Below are 17,120 nucleotides of genomic sequence, written 5' to 3'. Positions count from 1 at the left end.
ATTTTTTAAAAATCTTACCAAGTTTTTTGCAGATTATCCAAGCATGTTTAAGTCATAGAATTAAATGTATTGTACTTTTCTAAAACACATAGAATTTTTTAGGTATTTTCCTTTTCCTTAAGAACTTTTCCTTAAGAATCCAGAATCTTAGCTTTTAAAAATTATTTTCTGATTTCCTATCTACTGCTCTCTACCCATCAAAACCCTTGATCTCTCCCATGTTAAGAGTATCTGATATTTGAGTTTTAGATGTTAAGTTGTTTTTTTCTTTTTTCCCAGAAAACCATAACATGAACAATTATTTAAGTTTAGCTAAAGTATTACTGGTTTCTTTCTACTATTACTTGCAGCTGTTTCACTTTGGAACTCCTTTATCTTCTTAATTGCTTTTCCTAGTAACCACCATGTTTGATGAGACTGTCCTGAGATTTCCAGGATCTAGCGAAGTTATCATATAGCAAAACACCTTAGATGAGGTATTTCTAGAATTCAACTTCTTCTTGCTATCTCATGACATTCCTTAGTTATGGCCCTTCTCATTTTTGTCTAAACTCTACTTTTGACTTCCTAAATGGTGTCCCTGCCCCATATGAAACTTAGCAGGAGCTAAAACAAAAAAAGAAAAAACAAAAACAAAAACAAAGCAGCAACAACAAAAACAACCCAAAAAACCCTGCAAACAACTTTCCTGCCTTAAGCCACAGTCTAGCGTTCTTCTTTTGTGTCAGTTAGTGTCATTTATGTTGATTAATTCAATATTCATGATATTTATAACTGCTGGTCAGTCTCTCACTTAAACTATGAGGAACTTCAGGAAAAATCCCAAATTTGTGAATAGTTGTTTTGTAGTGCTTACAAACTGTGTAGCTCACAGCGGGTGCTAAGTCAGTATTGTCCCATCTGTCACAGGAATGAGAGTGTGCCTGCGAATGGCAAGGATGCCCGGGTACCGTATCTGGTTAAGACACAGAGCCCATCACCATGCCTGAACAAAGCTAGGGCCCAATCAACACTTGTTGATAGTTTGATTTGTGAATATATGTCTTTAAGTCTCTCTTCCTTGGTAGAGAAACATAATAAAGTTTTCTGTTTCACTTAAAGGAAATAAACCCCTTCAACACCTTTGCAATATGATCAATGTTCATCTAGTGTGAGGACATCGTTTGCAGTCAGTGACTGCAGTGTGAGGGCTGGGGGTCAGACCTCATAAGGGTCCCTTCTGGTCTGCTTACACTGTGTCCTTTTGCTGCTCACTTTTTCCATCTGCAAGATGGGGAAGAAAAATAAAGTTGAGCAGAGCATGCCACAACAACCAATAAAAACATACTAAAATTCTGGTTGTATTTTCAGCCTTTTTACTTTCATGTGTGGTTTAGATTGAATTACAGTTGTAAACGTAGAAAAGAAAGGAGCAGAGCCTGCGTGTGTGCGGGTGTGTGCACGTATGACTCTTCTTCCTGCTTTTATTAAGAACCTCACCTCTTGCCCTGTGTAGGTGCCTTATTTGTGCAGTGACATTTCTACACACATTTCATTTCTAATAACATCAAACACAAACATACTCGTTAAAGCCATTTTTCCCCATACAAGCCTTTGCGATTGCATGATAAAATTTCTGAATTGCTGTAGAAGGCATGAACCATGTCTACATGTACACGTTTCTATTAACAGTGACAGGAAGTTGTGCACTGAGGCTCCCAGAATCCTCACTTTTTCCGGTCACAGGCCTCCTTTTGAATGAGATGGATGCAGGAATACCATTCTGCCTAGAGTCATTTCTTACCCCATATTTTAGTAACCAATTTCAATATATTTTGGTATTTTGTCAGTATATGCCACCCCCAGAAAGCTTTTCTGGGCTAAATGCAAAGAAGGTTTATGGAAGCCTACTTCTTCTATCAGGTTAAGAGTCTCTAATTCATTTAAAAAGAAAAAAAAGGAAAGAAAAAAGAAAAAGAAAGAAAAAAGAAATTGCAATTAGAGCAAATAAAAATGACAATTTTAATGTAAAATCTATCTTTTGTTTACATAGAAAGTTTCTCCCCAAATAATTAAATTTGTCCATCTGAATTGAAAAAATAATGCTCTTCTAGTAAGAGAATCAACATACACTCCGTGGCTACTGAGTGCCAGTGGCTTTACATATATGCTGCATTCAATCCTCTGAAGCTGTTGTTATTCGCTAGCCCATGAATGGGGCACCTGCAGCTCAGGCAACTCAAATCTCTGGTAAAAGAAAAAAAAGAAAAGAAAAAAGAGAGAGAGAGAAAAAGCAAAGGTGGGACACTGGCAGAATCCAGCTCTGCCTCACAAAGACCACACATCTATTCTGCCTCTAGGCCTCTAATCTATCTTGTTACTTTCTTCCCTCATAAGGTGGCATTTCTGTTAATGTTTTTATTATCATCATCACATTATTTCTGTGTTATGTGTATTTTCTTTTTTTTTGCTTTATATTAATGATAACTCATGCCTGAACCAGTGGAACAAGGGCAGGGAGTTAGGGAATCTGAGTTCCTTCCAACTCCATTATTTTTTTAGGATTTTATTTATTTATTCATGAGAGACGCAGACAGAGAGGCAGAGGCAGAGGCAGAGGGAGAAGCAGGCTCCATGCAGGGAGTCCGTCCTGGGACTTGATCCTGGGTCTCCAGGATTAAACCCTGAGTCAAAGGCAGACGCTCAACTGCTGAGCCACCCAGGGATCCCCCCAACTCCATTTTTGACTGCAAGCTTCTCTCCTCATCCTCTCTCTTCTGGATATCCAAGTTATATTTCAGTCCTCCTCACTTCCCTAAGCTTACTTTCAGACCTAACATGCTATCATTTTCTCTATCTCAGTCTCCCATCCCCCTCCAAAAAAATGACAATAACACATATTACAAATATTTTATGAAAATACTAGGAAATAAAATGTGCCAACATACTTTGAAAATTGAAATTCAGCTTTGAGATATATGTAAAGCATTAGTGTTATGAGTCTGTCCATAACGATAGTCATAGAATAATTTGTTTGCAACGGACTTTAAAACTCATTGATTTTGTTTCCCTACCAGTTAGCCCTTATATCATCCTAACCTAAAGCTTACACAGAATGGTGGGAGCAACCTGCACACAAGGGAGGGACAATGGATCACAACTCTTCAAGAGACAAAGGGCAGACTATATGGGGAGGTAGCTCAGAATACTCAGGAATGGTTCAGGCAACTGTCTCTGTCTTTCTTCTTCTGGGCATAAATCAAAGACTCTAGCTTTCTAGGCTGCCAATTCAACACCTTTTATAGGCACTTAATTCACTCAGAAATTAAAAATATATACATACTCCTTACAGAAAGCACCATTATTCTTCAGCCTGACACATGATTTGATTTTAAGCCTTTATATGTCTCTTCTATATCCTACTGTGGGTTAGAATCAGTCAAATGTCTGTGATGAATAGCTATTGCTGCCTAGGCTAGTCAACTCCCACATACACTGTTGATACCCTCCTGGAACAATCTTTATCTCTCCCTCTCTGCAGGAATCATCAATGCAGCTGATGGGGGCAGCCCATGGACAAGCCGGTGGCTTGATAAGAGTATTAACCATGCCCTCTTACCACTAGATCTTCTGTCTCCTGCTTTGCAGAGCAATTTTCAAAATCCCTAGGAAAGCTGGGTCCATCATCCTTGACAGACCTAGCCTCTCTGATTTCCATCCCCACCTCCCCTCTCCTTCCCCCATACTCCGCATACCACACGTGCTCTTTTGTTCTCACTGTCACCCCTTTTTTTGTAACCTGCGCTTTATAAGGAAGTTGAAACCCCTTCACCCTAAACTTTCAATAATAGACAGTGGGTTCATATATGTATCCCATCCAGGTATGATTAAGAACTTTCAGTGGCAAGGAAGACAATTTGGAGGTAGAAGGGCTTCAAGCCAGGGGCTATTGTTTAGGCAGAGGAGTTTTTGTCAGGAGCCGTTCAATCAAGCTTTGAACTAAGGCATTCAGATATATTCTGGAATAAAAGAAATAACACTGGACAGGAAGTCAAGAGAGTTCATTCTACTCCCAGCTCTGTTTTTAACTTGTATAAATCTAAGCATGTTATTGCCCTTCTCTGGACCACTTTTTAGCATAAAATGGGTATGGGAGACCAACAGAAATATTCCCAGACTTCTGTTTATTTCACACTGCTGCCCAAATCCAGTTGACAGAGTTCATCATGGTTTTAAGTAGTATTAAGATACTATGAGGCCAAGCGATTAAGAAACACATAAATCTTTCTTCAGACCAGACCTCTCCTCTCCATGATGTCTTCAAATCAGATATATACATGGGGATGAGTGGTCAAAGGCAATAAAGTGACACTTGATGGTCAAATAGGCTGAACTATCACTTCCAATGTAGAGAAGTAGAGCTGTCCCAGGTATCCCTAGAATGCTCTCACCTTCTTCTAAGTTCAAGCTTGGTTCTCACCACTGTACTATCGTCTGTTCAACTGCCTGGTGGACAGTGGGCTACAAAGAAGAGGTTACCAGGGCCTGTGTATGTGCCAGAGTCACTCGTGTGTGTGACCAGTGGAATACCCCAGAGCCACTGTCCCACAATCTGCCCAGTCAGACTAGGAAAGCAAAGGACAGGAAGGTGTCCAAGTCCACAGGGCCAGAGACTAGATCAGGCGAGGAAGGGATCTCCTCTGAGGGAGTGATTTGCTTTGCTCTGCGTTTTGTCCTATTAAGCACCAGAAATACCAATTGTTATTTTACCAATTTTTTTTTCACTTTCTTGCTTTGAATCAACAGCAATTATGCTTTCAAATTCAGTTCAAACCTCCTGGACCCTTAAGTCCTTCCAGTTTGGGCCCAAAGTACATGTACTCTTAGTTATCTTGAACACATAAGCTCAAATCCACTCAAGTTGAATCACCTTGATTCTCACAGAGCTCCATGTTTCCCTCCAACCATTTGCTGAGCCATTCACTTCAGTTTGAATAAACTCCCACCTTTTCCTATTTAAAGTTGATCAAGACAGATGTCTTTTTCATAGCTTTCATTGACCACACAAGGCTTCTCTGATCTTTCTACTTTGAGTCTATTTTACTTACAGTGTATCAAGTATGTGGGGGGAAGAGCATGGTCTTAGGTGTTCAGAAGGCCTGACCAAATACTACCTGGATGACTATGGATGAGTTAATTTACTTCTTTACTTGCAAATTAGGGGTAATGATATTCATCCTCTAAGGATACTCTAAGGGCTAAGTAAGAAGGTACAAAAAAATGCTACCACAGTCCATGGCATGCAAGGGGTTCATTAAATGGTGTTTCACTCTATATACCCCAACATTTAGAAGGAGGAGAGATTTGGTCCATCTTGACTCCATCTATGACTTATTTTAATCCCAATTAAATAATAACACTAACCATTTGTTTTATAAAATATAGGGCCTTGGACAGTTACATCTCTACCTAAGGTGTCAGATAATATCCAGATATTTGCCATATATCAGAGAAAGTAATGTAGAAAGTAGAAGGAAGGAAAGGAAGTTTGTATTCAGCCATCGTCCACATGGTCCCTATCAGTCTGGACCTTTTCAGTTGCAAATGATAGAAACTCAATTCAAAATAACAAGCAAATAGGGGAACCGGGAAGTCTGAGGGTGTATGTCTGCCTTCAGGCATGACTCATCCTACTTTTAATGATGCTCTCTCCTCTTGGTTCTACTTTCTTTTTTGTTGACTTCATTTCCTTGTAGACTTTCTCCACCTGTTAGGAAAGATACCCCCTAACAGCAATGCCTCTTTCCAAAAGTACCTAGAAAAGTCTCAGGGAAGAAACTGATTGGCCAGGCCAGGGTCATTTGTCCACTCCCACACCAAGAGTCTAACAGCCATGATGAAACCACATAGCACTGATTCCCTGATGGGCAAGTGGAAGGAAAGTGTGCCAGGCATCCAAAGACATTGCCCATGTTCCAGTCCAAGATGGTGAGGTGGGAAGGCCCTGAACTCACTACCTCACCAAATCTATACTTCAGGGCAATTCCTCCTGAAGAAGAACTGAAGGATGACTGAACAGCTTCTGCACAAAAAAAGATGAGAGACCACATAGAAAATGGTAAGGGAGACAAAGACATGGTAAGGAAGGCAGTTGTCAATACCTACATGTAAACTGCAGTAGGAAGGACAGTACTGAGGAACGAGAGCAGATTTTCTGCCCTGGGGCATGGAAAAAAGCTGTAGTTTAAGTGTATTTTATTTTATTTTATTATTTTAATTTTTAAAAATATTTTATTTATTTATTAATGAGAGACAGAGAAATAGAGGCAGAGACACAGGCTGAGGGAAAAGCAGGCTCTATGCAGGGAGCCCGATGTGGGACTCGATCCCAGGGCTCTGGGATCATGCTCTGAGCTGAAGGCAGATGCTCATCCACTGTGCCACCCAGGCGTCCCAAAAAGCTGTAGCTTAAAAGAGCAACTAGAATATAAAATACTCAGCCTTAGAATCCACCAAATGGTGGTGGATCTCTTTTGGGGTCCACAGTTTACATACCCCTCAACTGTGATAACACCAATGGGAGCAGGGAGCAGAGGTCCCTTCAGTGAGCCCTGCCTTGGCCCCGGTGTGCTGGGTAACAGAAAAAAAAAAAAAAACTGCTTTGGTTTTAAAAAAGCAACTAGGGTATAAGAGAACTAGCCCAAGAAGACTTCCAAAGGCAGGTAAGCTGCTGGGACTCTCTCTGAGTTGAAGTGGCTGATGAGTGTCATAGTTTACATTCCTCTCCACCTTGAGAGAGTGGATGGGAGCAGGTTCCAGGTGCCTTAGGTGGACCACTGCCTCATGAGCCCCTGTTCCCTAGGCCACGTGAGCCTCAGTCATCCCACTAAGGAGTCCCCAGGGTGGTACACACTGGGATATGCCTGGTCAGCATTCCCTATAGCTCCAGCTGTTAGGCCAAGGTGACACAGGTGCAAAGCACCCCAGAACACTCCAGGCCCTCATTATTTGGGCTTCAGATGGCTTTTTAGAGCACCCCCAGCACAGAGTACTCCACGACCGCTTAGCTCACACATCTTTGGCTCCAGCAACCCTGTGAAGATTCCCTCTATGTAGAGTGCCCCAAGTCCCCCCAGCTTACATCCCACCTCAACTCCAGCCATCGGCAAGAGCACCCTGCACTTAGCACCCAGGGACATCCTGGCCCATGTGCACTTCATGACAGTGGTCTTGCCATGGTGCCCTCTGTGCTGAGTACCCTGGGACTCCCTGGCCTAAGCCTCATCTCAGCTCAAGCCGCCCTACCCTTCTGTGCAGAGAGTCCCAGGACCCTTTTCCTTGTATTCACTTCACCTTCATCTATCCTGCCTGGGCCCTGAGATCCCAGAGATTGCCTTAACCCATGCCCACTTCAGTTCTGACCATCTTGGAGTGCCCTGGAATCCCCAGCCCATGCCAGACACAGCTCCAGTCAGCCATCCAAAGTCACCAGGCATACATAATCTACACAGGGGATTACCATACCTGAAACCCTTCCTTCAAGTATAAGAGTAGCTGTTCCACCTAACTCATAGAAACAAACACAGAAAGTCAAGCAAAATGAAGAGAGAGAGGAATACGCTCTACATGAAAAGACAAGATAAAACCTCAGAAAAAGAACAACATGAAATGGAGATGAGCAATATGTTTGATAAAGAGTGGAAGGTGGTTTTTCACAAAGATGTTCACAGGGTTGGAAAGAAGGGTGGAAGGACTCTGAGATCTTCAACACAGAGCCAGAAAAAAAAAATATATATATATAGAATGAATCAGAGTTGAAGAATACAATAACTGAAATGAAAAATCACTAGAGGGAATCAATAGTACACTAGCAGATGCAGAAGAACATATCAGTGAACTGGAAGACAGGGTAATGGAAAGCACCTAAGCTAAACAGTCAAATGGAAAAACTAATTTTAAAAAAGAATAAGGATAAGAACTTTGTACAATGGTAGCATTGCAGTCAATGCACTTCATCTGAGATCTGATTATTGCTAATTGAAAAAGTGAGGATAGGTTAGAGGATCTCTTGGACAACATTGAGTAAATAAACATGCCTATCATAGGGATCCCAGAAGGAAAAGAGAGAAAGGGGCAGAGAACTTATTTGAAGAAATAATAGCTGAATACTTCCTTAACCTGGGATAGGAAACTGACTTCCAGGCTCAGGAATTACAGGGAGCCCTAAATAAGATGAACCTAAAGAGGTCCACACCACAGTACAGAATAATTAAAATGTTAAAGTTGAAAAGTAAAGGGAGAATTTTAGAAGTAGGAAGAGAGAAGCAAAAAGCTACTTACTACAAGAAAAACCTCAGGACCCTGTCAGCTGAGTTTTCAGCAGAAACGCTGGAGGCAGGAAGACAGTGGCATGGCATATCCAAGAACTGTAGAAAAAATCCCCTCAACAGAGAACACGCTAGCCAGGAAGGTTGTCATGCAGAATTAAGGCGAGATAAAGAGTTTCCCAGACAAACAAAAGTTAAAGGAGTTCATTATCACTAAACCAGTTTAACAAAAACGTGTTAAAAATACTTTTTTTAAGGTGGAAAAGGAGAGGCCCTAATTAGAAGTTTAAAAATTATGAATAAGAAGATGTCAGATATGATAACATATACATAAAACATGTTGTGGGGGACTAAAAAAAAATTCTTTTAGAAAAAAAATAAAACAAAATCGAAGGTTTAATTAATGGTGAATTTCTTGAGCAAAGCAAACAGTGAGCTGATACAAACTTATTTAGAAAACGACAAAGGAGAATAGACTTCAGGGAAGGTAAAGCAGATGATAGAGTACTCAGCAATGTAAAGGAAGAGGTTAGGGAAAGCAAGTAAAAGTAGACATATAAAAGAGAGTTACGTTGGAAACCATATAATTATAAGAACACCCCTTGATTTTTTTTTACATGGATAAGAATAATTATCTTTATAATGTGTACAAAAGAGACGAAACAATTAGGTAAGTATGCACTGACTGAGAAAGAAACATATACAAAGAAAATTAAACTGTGTTTAATTTTTTTTTAAGATTTTGTTTATTTATTCATGAAAGACACACACAGACACACACACACAGAGGCAGAGGGAGAAGCAGGCTCCATGCTAGGAGCCTGATGTGGGACTCGATCCTGGGTCTCCAGGATCACACCCCGGGCCAAAGGCAGGCACCAAACCGCTGAGCCACCCAGGGATCCCCCTACTATGTTTAATTTTAACAACACAACAACAACAACAAAGAAAGACAATAGCTCCTCAGTCTCCTACAGATCCCAGGGAAAACTTTTTAGTTAGAAGCATCCTGAAGGCAGTGACTCTTTCTGTGAGGTTCTCCTTGTATATGATCCAGCACAGTGATCTGTTTCTCAAACAACAGAATCACAAAGACTGGGAGCCGACGTGTGGGTTAGACATCACAGGGGGCCTTTCGCAGTGTTGGAGGGGTTAATGCCCATCAACTCTGTGAGGTTGATATTACTATTTCCACTTTAAGGACAAGATGTGAGGGGATGAGATGAGAAAATTGAGGATCATGGAATTGAAGCTGCTAAGTGGAATTAGACTCAGATCCAGGTCTTCTGATTTTAAGTGTTAGATTCTTCCCATTACGCTACTATGCCATATTGCTTCTTTTTGAGATGATGATGATAATTCATAGAAATCACAGCCAGATGACTGTGCCTCTAATTCCAGTTAGAAAACACTGAAATTTGTGGGAACGCAGACTTAAATCTCTGTGTCCTTAATCTCTGTGCTGTGAAGAGCTAGGCTTTCATGTTTAATATCAGCTTAGGCAATTTATCCATACATCAGGAAATCTCCTGATAGGAGTCAAATGCTCAAAACGGAGCCCCCGTAATTCCAACACTCGTGCCCTCGACCGATTCCACTCACATCAAAAATGACCATACGCGGGAGCCGCAGTCAAGATGGCTCTTCAGGGAGAGCCCCTTGCAGAGGTAGGAGGCTCCCTTCTGGCCGCCAGGCCGCTTCCCTCCCTGAAGTGACAAGTCAGAGCTGCATCCCCGAGCCCAGGTGTGTGGAGGGCAGGCCGGCTCCCTCCCCGGGCGGAGGCGGGCCCTTCCCCGCATCTGAGCTGTGAGATCCCCCTGCACTGAGCCTCAGCTGAGGCAGGCCGCAGCGGGCGGACAGCGGAGCAGAGCAGAGGCTTTTGTTAAGTCCTGCACATTATTTCAGTGCTGCTCTTTAGATTTAAGCTCCTGCGGTTCTTTCCATAATAGCTGAGAGAAATAAAAAACACTGGCCCCCACCCCTTCCTCCCTCCTTCCCACACAGCATCCACACCTACCTCCTCCCCCTCACTGGGGCCTTCTGTCTGCCAGGCCTCTGGGCCTGGAGCCCCAGGGGTGCACCGTAGGCTGGCCCTCCTCCGGGGGCTGAAGGGCTGCTGTCAGGGCTCAGGTGGCATTTGATGGTGGGACAGCCAGGCCCACGGTGACCTTCCCGGACTTCCTGTCTGACTCGGCGAGGTGACAGGTGCGCATGGGGGCAGTTTACAGGGAATCAATCCCTATTTATACTAGCTCACCGCACACCGTGCAGAATCTTAAGCTACCTGATGATGAGAGGTTCATGAAATGCCATCCTGGCTGCCCTCTTCTCGGCAGTCAGGCACCTCATCTGTTTTCCTCTTCCTTATGCCTTATTTCTTATGCCTTTCCCTTACCCCTTACCTACAAACAGCAAAATTATTTCTGTCATAAAGTTCTCTTACGTTGAAGGAGTGCGAAGGCGGGGGAACACCATTCCGCCTCCACTTTGAGGTCCCTTTCCTGACATTAATTTTGTCTTAAGACCACTCACACTCTTTTGACCCTAGAACTGGGAAGTCAATGGTGCATAACGTACATCTAGCTAATCCCAGAAGCAAATTGAGTCCTGCAGACACCTGATTGTAAGTGCGCACACCTCCGGACTCAGAGGAGGGAGCGGTGATTGTGGAGTGAGGCACGGCGATTTCACAGCATCTCCTTCCAATCAGAGCTCCCCCCAGTCAGAGGCTCCTTAGTCATTCCCCCCACCGCATCTAGTCACAGGAATCCCAAACACAGCCGTAGGTCACCCCAACACGGGAGGCCTGGCCAGAGACCCCTGCTGTTTGGGGCAGTTGCCACAACAGAGATTTCCAGCTCTAGGCCCGAAAGACTCTGAGACTAAAATGGAAAAAGGAGAGGACAAATTCTGACTGCTTGGATGAGACCCACTTCATTAAGTAAGAGATGGGCCTGGTTGAACAGAACCCTTCTGGGTATAGCCCAGGATCAGCCTTTCAATCTGTAATGATATCAATGAGCTGCCAAACGACCCAACAGGCCTCGACAGGTGACATTGTGTTAAAGCCCCATGACAAAGGAGAGGCAAAGATGGCTTCTCCAGGAGGAGGTTAACTGTGTGCTTTTGTGAGACACGAAGGCCATTGGGAAATTACTCCATGTGGTAAATTCAAGCACTGAAAGAGATACAGCTCTCTAGATAGTTTAGCATTTAGCAGCACTCAGAGCCCAAATTAGACTTTTTGGTTTGGCAATCCCCGAGGATATATTTTGCCTTAGTGAATGCACAAAGTACAATTCTGAAACTACTCCCTCCTGGACTCGTAGTCCACAAGCGCTGGCAGCTCCTCCCAATGGCTCATGGGAGACCACATCGGTCTCGGTTTGGTCAAAATAGTAAAACAAATGAAAATGAGTCGATGGCTATGATGGACGGTGGTGGTGGTGCTTATAAGGGAATTCGAATCGTCGTTCCCATTTCAGACCTGGAGTGGATAGAACTGAACCAAAGGCCTGTAGCGCCGAGGGGCCGGAGCTGGGATGTGAACCGAGCCAGACTCAATACCAATCTGTACTCTCAGTCAACAGGCCACGTTGACGGTGACGGGTGTCTGTCGAGTGTTCCTCTCATGTGCCAGGCGTCTTACATCATCCGTGTGTAGGGAGTAACTACTATGGATTGCACAATAGGCTGCATTTCACTTTTTTTTTTTTAGTCCTTAAAAGATTTTATTGCGACACAGTGGGACAAGATGGGAGATCTCAGACAGGTCTCTGGAGCCCCAAATTTATGTGATGTATTTCCATCTCTGAGTTTTTAATTTACGGCTTCCCTTGCCTGCAATATTCTTCCCTCTGCCTGAGATTTAGTCTCTACTTCACTTTCAAGGGGTATCATGACTTTCACTATCCCCATAAAACTTTTAAAAACTGTCAGAAAATCTCTTCTATCACTTCTTTGCATTCTGATAAAATTAATTACGCGTACCAACCATATGCAATTCAATGAATATTTAAAACAATATAAGGGTTTTCTTGTATTGCCTCTATTGATATATGTGTTTCATATAATTTGCAATTTCACAAGCTATTAAAGAAGCAAAAACATCATATATGAAGAGTGAAATCTACATGGGTCCATCAGAGTTTTGAGCATAGGGCAGTGTTTAAGAGGTTCGCCTGAGAGGCAAAGGCTGGGACTCCAATTCTGGCTCCACCGTGTGCCAGCTGTGTGCCGACTGGTTCCATTGTGCGCCGACTGAATGCGGACGTGTTTCCTTTGTGCCTCAATGTTCTCATCTGTCAAATGGGTGGGATGATAGGCGAGGACACTTCGTAGGTGAGGAGTTAGTGAGAAAAATGCAGGCAAAACACTGAGCGCCACCCCTGACACAAAGCATATGCTCGATACATATCACCTAGAACTATCACTTGTTATTGTTGTCACACATACAGATGCTCAATAAATATTGGTCAGTGTACAGATTTACGGCAGTTTAGGGTGAGGACATTTACAAACGTTAGTGTGCCTGCCTCTCCGGGGAGGGACTGAAGACTTATCGATGACCCATGGCTTTTCTCGTCACTCCGGGGAGCCGCAGGCTGATGGTAAAAGGAAGCCCTCCTTCCTCTGAACTGTACTGCTCGCGTTGCCACAGCCATTCCAAAGCATTTAATTGCACATGTCACTCTGCTGAGCACCACACAAAAAGACTGGTAGGGAGATAAAATTCTCGTCCACCGGGAGCTCACAATATCAAGGACATTTTGATGGACATGTGAATTAGAACATAGTGGCAGGGAAAAAAAATCTGTTAACGTAAAAACACCTTTAAAATGGAGAGATCCTGGAAATTGTTCCAGTTCTTGAACTTTACAGAAGAGAGGCCCAGGATCACAGGGTCAGATGAGCTGCCCACGGTCCTTCGGCGTGTGTGAGCACACCTGGGCGCTCCCTCCAGCCGGTCCCTGGGCTGCACGTCTCCGCGGGGCCACTGCTCCTGTTCACACTCAGTGCAGGTGCACGTGCCGCTTACACTCGTGCAGAATGGCCCGTGCGCTCCAGAAGATAAACAGACGGGAAGTGCTTTCGTTCTACGCCACTCTGGAATCTGTGCCCTTAGTATCGGGGTTACGAGGAAATACAGCCCTTAGCTGTGGAGATTTGGAAGAAATATCCCCAAAGTCCGTCAGAGCATTGTGATGGTGTGTATTGAGGGTCAGCTTGGAGAGGTTCTTTGAGGGGCTAAGTGTCCCCAGAAGCCCATTCATATCATATAACTTCCTTCCCATAGGAAGAAACCAAAAATTCATATCAACCTCCAGGCCCTTGGAGTTAAAAGTCTCTCTAGAGGTCCTTAATGCCCTTTTGACTATTTCTGCCTGATTTTTCTTCTTACCCATCACCGAGGAGATGGACGTCTGCAACTCTCTGAGGACATTTCATAACCACATGCAAGTCCACAGTCAGAAAGTCCTTCAGCACGTCTAACTTAAATCTGTCTTACTGCAGTTTAAGCCACAGGCACTTACACTCTCCCTCTTAATGAATGAAGGCTGACCGAGGCGTGAAGAATAAGCCCATCTCTTGTTCTCTCTTGGAGGAGCTTCTCCTTATTCAAACTGCAGCTCTCCAAAGACCTCAGAAGCCTCATCCTTGCCTATAGTATTCTCCATGGCATCATACACACACCGAGGACTTCGGGAAATAAACGAAGGGAACGAAAAAGACGAGTCATAGAAGAATTCTGAAACAGGAGGGACGGCACAGGAAAATAGGAAGTTCTTTATTATTTTCCAAATCAACTAAGTAGGGGGTTGATTGGGGAAAGGTGAGCCATGAGAGAGAGAGAGAGAGAGAGAGAAATCTGTCACTGACTGATATTTTCATCGGAGAGGAAAATAGGTACCAACAAATGGAATTTGACTCATCTTTGCAAGTTTCACTGAGCATGAAAATATCCCTTTAAAATTTCCCGTAAGCCGTTGCCGGCTATGGGATTTTTCCAGTGCACGGGGAATCTGAGTTCCAGAGGCCAGGGAATGCCAGAAGGAAAGGGATTTTTTTGATGCTTGGGGCTCTGAGACTGTCAGTTTAAAAAATGAAAGTAATATAGAAGGGGCAAAGTGGCATTTATCATCCCATCTCTCCGGGCTCCTGTCTCTTTAATCAGCTAGCCTGATTTGCCCAGTAAATGATTCCTGAGCGAGTGTGTGTGTGTGTGTGTGCGTGTGCGTGTGCCGGCGCGCGTGTGTTGTAGCTCTGTCAATCCTTGGATTAGAACCAATGATTGCAGCTTGTAGGAGGGCTGTCCAGGGCCAGATTGTACGATGTGTCTCAGTGCCAGAGTATGAGTAGAGATAATTACTGAGAAGTCACACTCTCTCACACCCTCGGCTTTCTTGTGTCCTTCAAGCAAAACAGTGGATTTAAATCTCCTTCCAACAGCTTGAGAGCAACGCAATCTGTCAGGAAAGACAGAAAGAAAAAACCGAACCTGACAAGAAAGAAGAAAAAGAAGAAGAAGAAGAAAAAAAAATCATGAAAACCATCCAGGCAAAAATGCACAATTCTATCTCTTGGGCAATCTTCACGGGGCTGGCGGCTCTGTTTCTCTTTCAAGGTAAGAGCTTGCTATCGATTTGCCTACCGTAGACCCAGGCATCGCACAGGGTGCTTTATAGGATCCGCAGGCTCCTGAGTCTCGGCTGTGCTGCACGGTTTGCAGGTGGAGGCGAGAGCGTTTACACAGCATGGCTGGGACTTCATTCTCCCGAGCAGGCTGTGAGAATATTGATTCGATTCTGGCTGCCGCCGGAATGGGGGAATGTATATGCATAAGTAAAATGTGGCTGGGGCTCGGGCGAGGTGCGGGGCTGCGAGCCGGTCTCCCCGGCTCTCTGTGCATTCTTGCACACATGCACCACGGAGCGCACACGGGAGCCGTGGGGGGAGATCACAGACCCGGAGGGTAGCCGGGGCTGCTAATGTGTTGCTTGTGTAACCGGGAAGGAATTACGAGAGGAAACTTTAAATATCGGCCGGTAAACTTGCAAAGCTTCTAAAAGGAGCGGCTGGAAAAATGCAGGCTAGGAAAAATCAGGTAACCGTGCACCCTGCGAGGTTCTGGTCGCAGACCCAGCTCCGAGGGATGAATCAATTTGTGGCAGCGGCGGACAACTGTGTTAGTTCTGGATGTGTCTGGGGGTGTGTTGGCGGTGGGGGCTGGCGGCCGGCTGGGGGGGGGAGGGTCGCCAGCTGATAAAAAGCAGTGGGAGCACTCAGGGTGTGGGGGGGACCTGGAATTGGGGGAAAGATTTTCCAAGTTGAAGGGAGAGAGGCAAGAAGAGTCAATGCTAATTTGGTGTTTATTTATCCGGGTGGGGGGGAGCCGAGGCCCTGGGCAGCAGGCAGCTGGGGTGGGCTTGCCCCCCCCCACCCCGTCCCCGGCCAGGGCGGGCTGTGCTGGGTGCCTTTGGACGCGGCCTCAAGCTCCTGTCCATCTGCTGTACCCTGTGGCCCCGCGCTCGCCCCGGCTGACGTTCCTCGGCCGTCTGCTCACCTGCGGCCCGCACCCACCCTCCTCTGGAGGGTCTCACTTGCCCTTTTCATAGGAAAGGCGCCCGGACTCCCCGGGCTGGGGGCTGGCAGGGAACTTTCCCTGGGTGGTCCAGCCCAGCCGCAGCCGGGATCCCAGGAGGAGCTCAGCCCTGCACCTTGTATTCCCAGAGGAAAGTTCGGGCTCAGGGGGCCAGAGAGGATGGGGAGCTCCAGCCACCTGGCCCCTCCTCGTCCCGCAGTGTGGACTTCTCAGCTCTCGCCCCGGCGTCCCCACTCTGGTCCTGCTGACCCCCCTCCGAGGGCGGGCTCTGGGGGCTGCTGCGGCCCCTGGACGTAGGCTGCAGCATGCACCGTGCGGACCCACGCGGGGTGGGCAGGGGGTGCCGGGCCGGGAGAGGCAGGTGCGTGTGTCCCCTTGGCTGGGGCTCAAGGAGCAAGGCAAGGGGGCTGCAGGGACGCGAGTCCAACCCCAGGAAGTTCAGGAGGTGCATTTTGCAGGGGTGGCCTGAGCTTGGATATGGTCTGCTGCCCTCAGCCTCTAAGGGGCGCCGGCCCTGGCATCTCTGTCCTCTCCCACAGGGGCCTTGGTGCGTGGAGGAGGAAAGGAGCCAACTTGGAGGCATCCTGGGCTGACTCCTCTTACGTAATAGGGAGCAGCAATAGTGCGTGTGCGCATGTAAGTGTGTGTGCATGTGTGTGCAGGGGAGGGTGCGCGCCCTGCGTGATCGGGCCCCTGGGGGGGCTCCCCTGGTCAGAGCAGCGCTCCAACACTCGTAGCGGGGGAAACTGAGGCAGGGCCGGCCTTCTCCCAAGCTAACCACAGACCTGAAAACTAAGCAGGCGGAGGGTAGAGTGAAGGGTCAGGGGAAGGGGAGGGGAGGGGAGGGGACCGGCCCTCGGGAACCCCCATCTGTCCTCAGGTCCACGTCTCTCTTCTCTCTACATCGAACTGGAGACAATGGCCAAACTTCCACCATCAGCGGCCCGCTGGCAGCAAGCCAGGAGCCCCAGGGCCATACTGAATTTACATATAAATTAGCATACGTGATTTTTTTTTCCCCCATCAGAAATAAATGCAGGGAAGCATAATATTTGCTCATACTTGGACTCATCCTTGCATAGACGCGTAGAAAGTGGCAGATCCCAGATGCCCCAGGGCAAAGTCGGATTTCGTGGTCTTGGTCCTCCCGTGCAGTAGGGCCAGGGGTGATGAGTATCATAACCGCCTCACATCCCACCAAATCTGACATT

The 17,120-nt window shown here is 45.7% G+C and overlaps 1 protein-coding gene across 1 annotated transcript in view; it reads left to right on the top strand.

Annotated features, from left to right (window-relative positions):
• Nucleotides 1-14,578: 14,578 nt before the first annotated feature.
• The window catches only part of NTM (neurotrimin), a 940,510-nt gene continuing 937,968 nt past the window's right edge, over nucleotides 14,579-17,120 (top strand). The window contains exon 1 of the mRNA XM_025464869.3: nucleotides 14,579-14,931. Coding sequence (XP_025320654.1) covers nucleotides 14,850-14,931 — 82 coding nt within the window. The 5' untranslated portion in view covers nucleotides 14,579-14,849. The remainder of the gene's footprint in view (nucleotides 14,932-17,120) is intronic.

This window comes from Canis lupus, chromosome 5, assembly GCF_003254725.2.
Source record: "Canis lupus dingo isolate Sandy chromosome 5, ASM325472v2, whole genome shotgun sequence".
Lineage (NCBI taxonomy): Eukaryota > Metazoa > Chordata > Mammalia > Carnivora > Canidae > Canis > Canis lupus.
This window is presented reverse-complemented; position numbering and strand designations above follow the sequence as displayed.